Genomic DNA, 7,232 nt, shown 5'->3' with positions numbered 1-7,232 from the left:
GGCGTTGCCTTGGTGGCGATCCTCACGAGGCTAGTCCCTCAAGGGCCCCTCGCGAGGATGATCCTATCAGCGGTCCTCACGAGGCCTGTCGCGCCATTCCTGGAGTGGGCCACGGTCGTCCCAGCGTCTGCCTCCTCGTCCTCCTCCACAGACGTAGCCACGGTCGCCGCGCTCGGGGCGTCGACCGTAGCGTCCCTCACGTAGGGCTCGGAGCTCTTGGCAGTCGCTGTTGTTGTGGGTGTTCAGGTTGTAGAAGGCATAGAACGGTCGGTTGTTCTTGGATGACTCGGGCTGATCTCTGTCCTGTTTGGTGTCGAGCTCCGCAGCTAGCACTACCACTTCCTTGCGCTTCACGTCCTTAGCCTTGGCTTTCTTCTCCTCTGTGCCTACGGCTGGCAGCTCAAGGAGGAAAAGGCGCCCCTCCTCAGCTCTCGCGCACTCGGTCGCCAGGTTGAATAGCTCCTGAGATGTGCAGAGCTCCTCGTGGATGGCGAGCTCTTCCTTCATCTTGACATCACAGACGCCGTCAGAGAATGCGGAGATGATGGCCTCATCCGTGACCTTGGGGATCTTGAGGCGGGTGCTGTTGAAGTGCTAGATGTTCTTCTAGAGGGTCTCCCCGGGTTGTTTCTTGATGACGCGCAAGTCGGTCGCGGCCGGCGGGCGGTCGCGAGTGCCCTGGAAGTTCGCGACAAAGCGGTCGCACATCTCGTCCTAGGAGGAGATCGAGCCGTGCTGTAGGTTCAGGAGCCAGGTGCGGGCCCCATCCTTGAGAGCCATGGGAAACCAGTTCGCCATGACTTTGGCTGTGTTTGTTTGGGTTTTAGAGACCAGTTTTCAGTAGAAATAAGCTGAGGCCGTAACAAACAGCTAAAACGGAGCTGCTTTGGGCTCATAGTCCAAAACGGTTTCAGTCATTTTTACGTGGTACGGGTTGAAGCGAGCCGAGCCGTGCTTCGAACCGGAAACTATTTTGCCTCAGTGAAATTCCCACCGATGCCCTTGTTAATTCAGCCCAATTACGAAAGGAATGCCCCCGATGCCCTGTTTCAATCGATCCCCGTCTCGTCTCCTTCATCGCTAACACACGCACGCAGAGGGCAGAGAGGGAGAGGAACCTAGGGTTCCGCTGCCACCGCCTCAAGAGACTCCTCCGGCGCCTCCACTCTCCGCCGCCGCAAGAGCCCCCGCCGTCGCCGTGATCCACTGCCTCCACTCGCCGTTATCCGCCGCCTCCACTCGCCGTCATCCACCGCCTCCACTCGTCATCATCCCTACTCGCCGGTCCCCTCCACCGCCTCCACTCGCCTTCATGCACCGCCGGTCTCCGACGCCCACTCCCACGTGCACCCATGTCATCGGCTGTGGTGAACATTTCTTGGCAGAAAATTTTATTCTTTGTGGATGCTCTGCTTGCTGTATATGCTGCATAATGCCTTATGTGGATGCTCTGCTTGCTGTATATGCTGCATAATGCCTTATGTGGATGCTCTGCTTGCTGTATATGCTGCATAATGCCTTATGTGGATGCTCTGCTTGCTGTATATGCTGCATAATGCCTTATGTGGATGCTCTGCTTGCTGTATATGCTGCATAATGCCTTATGTGGATGCTCTGCTTGCTGTATATGCTGCATAATGCCTTATGTGGATGCTCTGCTTGCTGTATATGCTGCATAATGCTTGATGTGGATGCTCTGCTTGCTTGAGGCTTGACACATGATGCATGCTTATTATACATTGATGGGTAAATAAAAATTTCAAGCTTGCTGTTGCTATGGATGCTCTGCTTGATGTACATGTGGATGCTCAATTTGCTTGTTGGACATGCTTGTTTGCTTGCTGCACATGCTTGTTTGCTATACTAGTTCTTCCGTGTGCTGGAGGATTAATCAGCATAGCCTTGTTGCTTGGTTGCTATACATGCTGGATATTTTGTATGCTGGTATAAATTATGGTGAAAATGAACTAGATGGAGAAGGTAGCGAATAAGGCAGCGAAGAAGGTAGACAAGACATACAAGGCAATTTGGGATGCATACCGTACTAGGGTATTTTGCGAGTTGTGTGCGAGGGAAGTTGAAGCAGGCAATAGGCCAGGGGTGTTCTTGAGTCCTTGAGGATATAAGAATTTGGGGGAGAGCTGGTTGCAGATAACTAAGAAAAGTTATGTGAGGATGCAATTCAAGAAAAGATGGGAAAATCTCAAAACTATGTATTGTCAATGGAAACAACTGCAAATTGACGCATCTGGACTTGGATGGAATGCTAAGCTAGGAACCATTGATGCTGATACTGATTGGTGGAACACTCACCTAATAGTAAGTTCATGTTACTCATAGCATTACATTGGGTTTATATTATCTTAATTATCCATTTAGCTAACCGTTTTGTTCTTTTGCTATATTTCAGAAAAACCCGGAGCATGCAAAGTATAGGAATGGAGGACCACCCAACTTGGCTGAAATGGACCTCATGTTTGATGACCGTCATGTCATCGGTGCCGAGTCAGCTATCCCCGGCGAGATACCATTGGACAAGGAGGATGTTAGTGATGACACTGATAGTGCAGAGGATGATGATGAAGTCATGAAAGCAAAACCAAAGAAGCAGCGAAAGACCAAGTCATGTAAAGATGATTTTTCTGCTCAAGATGAGAAGAACCCATTTGTTCGGATGTATAAGAAGGCTAGTGATGCGATATGTGTAACGGCTGAAAGTATAAAAGAAGCATCTAGCTCCAGCATGGCTCGTCCTCCCCCTCCTCTGGTTGCTCCTCCCCCTCCTCCGGTTGGCCCTAGTATGAATGAGGCAATGGAGATGGTTCGTGAATGTGGAGTTCAGGAAGGAACTCCTCTCTTTTTCTCTTTGAGCATGCTATTTATGAAGGCTGAGTATAGAGAAATGTTTGCATCGGTTCAGACCAAGGAAGGAAGGTTTGATTGGCTCGAGAGAGCGCATGATTATGCTATGTAACTTCTCGTTTAGAATAATTTCTTAGTTCTTTGCTTGGATTATGCTATGTTGTTGGTCTGTACCATTTGCTTATTTGAATGCTTGGATTATGCTATGTTGTGGGTCTGTACCATTCGTGTGTGAACTATTGGCTCTGCTGGATATGAACCACTTGCTTATTTGAATGTTATTTTCCCATATGTATGAATAATGGATATGACAACTAATCTTGTTGTCATGTTCCATTTGTAGACTGATGGAATTGACGGCGGAGGTGGTGACGATGATGATGCTAACATAAAGACAGTACAACTTCAAAACTTGCTCAAGTTAAGTACTGATCTTGCAACCTTGGGTGAAATGGCTATGCACTACAGCAAAACTTTTTTGAATAAGCAACGGAGGAAGCCTAGGAGGATTGCAGTACAAACTGGTCATGAATGGGTTGTGGAAAAGTTGGCACGTCCTAAATCTTGCTACAAAATGTTTAGAATGTATCCATATGTTTTCTTGAGTTTGCATGGCCTTTTAGTGAGTGACTACCATTTGGAGTCAACTAGCGAGATGAACTCATTGGAAAGTCTAGGCATGTTCTTGTGGATGCTTGGAGGCCCTCAATCATTTTGCCAAGCCGAAGATCGGTTTGTTCGGTCCACTGAAACAATCCATAGGAAGTTCAATCATGTGTTGCACTGTGTAAATTCTCTAGGAGGAGACATCATCAAACCTAGAGATCCTACATTCGCAGATGTGCATCCAAAAATTAGGGACAAACGTTTCTGGCCTCACTTCAAAGGTTGTATTGGTGCAATTGATGGAACTCACATTCCCGTTATAGTTCCTGCTAAAGAGACCTGCAACTATATTGGTCGACATAGTTACACAAGTCAAAATGTGTTGGCAGTTTGTGACTTTGACATGAGATTTACCTTTGTCGTTGCCGGTTGGGCGGCGTCGGTACATGACACACGGATTTTCCACCACAGTATATTGAAGTATGCTACTACTTATCCTGCACCTCCTGAAGGTACACAAATCAAGTGTTCTAATTTTGTACAGATTGTTTGTATTAATCTGTACATGTGCTCAAATTTATTCTCGATGGATGTAGATATGTACTACCTTGTTGATTCTGGTTATCCTAACCGGGTGGGATATCTAGCTCCTTACAAAGGGACAACCTACCACCTTGCCGAATTTCAGTCTGGCCGCCGCCCACCGAGTGGTAAATTTGAGGTGTTCAATTATCTTCACTCTTCTCTTCAGAATGTGATTGAACGCACATTTGGTGTGCTCAAGCAGAAATGGCGCATCCTAAGGGATGTGCCACACTTCAAGGTGGGAAGTCAGACGATGATTATCAGTGCTTGTATGACGCTTCACAATTTCATCAGGGACAGCAAGCTACGCGATAAAGAGTTTGATAAATGTGATGATAATGAAAATTACATGCCTGCAGACTCACAGTCAACACCTTTGCTTGGCGATGTCGTTCCCACTTCATCCGATGAAGGCAACATGAACGACACGCGAGATAGGATTGCGAGCTCTTTGTTTATTGCGCGACAAGCTACATAGATTAGTGTTTGTACGGACCTCTAATTATATGTATGGATTACTAGTTATATGAACGGTCTAATCCTTTAGCTCTCTTTTGTACGGATTATTAGTTATATGGACTATCTTTTGTACTGTATGGGCAATTGTGACTTGCATGGACTAGCGATGTGACATCATAATTCTTTTGCTCACTATTATTCTATGTATATATGAGCAAGAAAGTGAGAAAATTATTATTGTGAAATATTTTATGTATTATTATAGAACAAATCATTCCCTGTCAGTCAAAATACCATTTAAAAAATCTATTAACACCGAATCAACAAGTTACACTGATCTCAATGCTCTAAGGGCATTTCAGGCTTTTCACCAGCTCACAGTCATTTTCACAGCTGCGTTGACAAATAGCTAACCTTCACTACAATTGTTTCCTCAGCACAGCTGTTTTGCTAGCACATCAAGCCCACAGCTGAATCTGTTGAAACTGAAGCCCAAACAAACACAGCCTTTGTCGTCGCCGTTGGTTTCTTTGATGCTCAGCTCGTAGAGCTGTAGGAATTCTGTGGGGTCGGCGGTGCCGTCGTAGCAAGGAGGCAGATCTGGCTTGAAGTTGCCTGCCCAGGCGACGCTGCGCAGCTCGGGAGTGAAGGCGCGCAGTCGGCCGTGGTTCCTGGGGCCCACCTTGGAGGTGGAGCTTGGTCTTGTCGAGGTCCGCGCGGCGCCACCACAAGTGGCGCACGGTCTTGACGAGGCGGTGCAGGAAGTGCGGGTGCAGCTTCTCGCGACTGTGGGATTTCTTGGTAGCTTCTCTCTTCGCGCGTGGGCACCGGTCGTGGCGGATCGCACCGCGGGGCCGCACGCCTTGGTGCCAAGGAGGCGTCTTTGGACTGGGGTGGTGGAGGCGCGCCTTGTGCCTCGTCGGCCGTGGCTGGCTAAGGGTGAGGCCGAGAGAGGGACGATGCCACGGAGCCCCTTGCGGCACGGATTAGCTCGGCGACGCAGTCAAGCCACTCCTCGTAGAGGTCATCGACTGGGCGGTAGCACAGGAGCTCGTTTGCGGCGATGAGTGCGGCTCGCGCCTCCATGGGAGCACGGTGTGCATGAGACGAAGAGCCGGCTGGGGCCAGCGATGGAGTGGCGGTGCGGCCATCCTACCGCATCGAAGGATGCAGCGACGACGCTTGCTGCTCGTTCCCCACCGGGCCGGTGGTAGCGTTGGCGGCGGGAGACGGAGAATGACATGGTGGCCCGCCAATGGGAGCCGTCTGAGCAACGCGAGCGATGAGGGCAGCCCAGCGCTCAGCTCGAGCACGGCGAGCGTCCGCCATGGAGATGATGGAGCGACGAACTGATGGAAGGAAAGCTACGGCGCACCCAGACCTGGCGCACCAAATGTCGGATGTGGGGTTCCGGCAAACCCTTAAGGTTCAAACACTGGGGTGCGCACGAAGTCTTTTCCTCCCACCGATCTACGCCCTAGCTCGCTAAGATCTCGCGGACGAACTCGACGAACTCACCATACGGAAAGACACAAGATTTATACTGGTTCGGGCCACCATTGTGGTGTAATACCCTACTCCAGTGTGGTGGTGGTGGATTGCCTCTTGGGCTGATGACGAACAATACAATGGGAAGAACCGCCTCCTAAGGTTGATGTGTTCTTGTGCTAGGCTAACTTGTGTGGGTGAGAGTAATCTAAGATCTCGTCCCCTGCCTATGGTGGTGGCTAGTCCTACTTATAGAGGCCCTGGTCCTCCTCCCAAATCTTGAGCGGGAAGGAAGCCAACAATGGAGTGCCAATTTGAAGGGGGGGCAGCTAGTAGAAGCTATCCTGACAAAAGTGGTCTTCGCCTACCAAAGGCTCTGGTTGTGACGCCGTCATGGGATCCATGATGACCTCCGTCTTGCCGTCCTTCTGGTCTTGGTCTTTTTGCACCAAAATGGCAACCTTTTCCTGATGCCTCGGTACTCCTCGCTTGAGTTGGTTCCCTTAGCACCAAAGAGGAAACAAGGACGTTGTGCGCGCTGGCGCCCGCCTAGTGTTGAACGTCATGGCTCACGTCACGAGAGGCTCGTGAGGTTTGCCTCGCCTTGATATCTCCGCCCCTTGCGAGCCTGCCTGACTAGGCCGCCCCAGAGGAGGTCTTGTGTCATCCGCCTCGTGAGGCTTGGCCCCTCGCGAGGGTCTTGGATGCCTTGTTGATGAAGGTGGGCCGTACGACCTGCTGGCTTAGCCACGCAGCGAGCCGCAGGCAGGCAAGCTTGGGGACACCCGTTCCCTGGACGCCGACAGTACCCAAGGATGGCATTGTACAGCAGGAGGATGTGGGCGATACCAAAGTCGATGAGCTCGGTGCAGTGGTTGTCGTGCCTACCGAAGGTGATAGTAAGGCAAACCTGCCTAATCGGGGTGGTGGAGCCGTCGGTCACTCCTGAGAAGGGCTTGGTAGGATGTAGTTGATCATATGGCACTTGGAGCCGGTCGAATGTCTCGACGGATAGGACACTGAGCCCCGCACCGCCATCGATGAGGATCTTGGTGACTTGGACATTGCTGATGATGGGTGAGCAGAGCATCGGGAGGGGCCCGGCAGTTGCAGCGCACTTGAGTTAGTCGAAGGAGCTGAAGGTAATGGTGCACTTGGACCACCTGAAAGGGCACGCGGCCTCGAGCCTAGGGAGGGCCGCGTTCACCTCGCGAGCGAACCGCTTGAAGATA

The 7,232-nt window shown here is 50.6% G+C and overlaps 1 protein-coding gene across 2 annotated transcripts; it reads left to right on the top strand.

Annotated features, from left to right (window-relative positions):
• Positions 1-2,150: 2,150 nt before the first annotated feature.
• LOC125541555 lies at positions 2,151-3,260 on the top strand. Of its 2 annotated transcripts, XM_048704932.1 has the most exons (3): positions 2,151-2,319; positions 2,411-2,934; positions 3,206-3,260. In XM_048704932.1, the coding sequence occupies exons 1-3, from the start codon at positions 2,176-2,178 to the stop codon at positions 3,252-3,254; spliced, it is 717 nt and encodes a 238-aa protein (XP_048560889.1). In that variant the 5' UTR covers positions 2,151-2,175; the 3' UTR covers positions 3,255-3,260. The 2 variants fall into 2 exon arrangements, with proteins under 2 accessions (XP_048560889.1, XP_048560890.1); XM_048704933.1 differs by lacking the exon at positions 3,206-3,260 and having other exon boundaries at positions 2,411-3,073.
• The last annotated feature ends 3,972 nt before the right edge of the window (positions 3,261-7,232 follow it).

Source organism: Triticum urartu, chromosome 2 (genome assembly GCF_003073215.2).
Source record: "Triticum urartu cultivar G1812 chromosome 2, Tu2.1, whole genome shotgun sequence".
Classification (NCBI taxonomy): domain Eukaryota; kingdom Viridiplantae; phylum Streptophyta; class Magnoliopsida; order Poales; family Poaceae; genus Triticum; species Triticum urartu.
This window is presented reverse-complemented; position numbering and strand designations above follow the sequence as displayed.

Excerpts from the sequence above, each read along its gene's own strand:
- LOC125541555 (XM_048704932.1), top strand. The coding sequence starts at position 2,176 with ATGCAATTCAAGAAAAGATGGGAAAATCTCAAAACTATGTATTGTCAA. Across the intron at positions 2,320-2,410 it reads GGTGGAACACTCACCTAATA|AAAAACCCGGAGCATGCAAA; the intron begins GTAAGTTCATGT and ends GCTATATTTCAG. Across the intron at positions 2,935-3,205 it reads GTTCAGACCAAGGAAGGAAG|ACTGATGGAATTGACGGCGG; the intron begins GTTTGATTGGCT and ends TTCCATTTGTAG.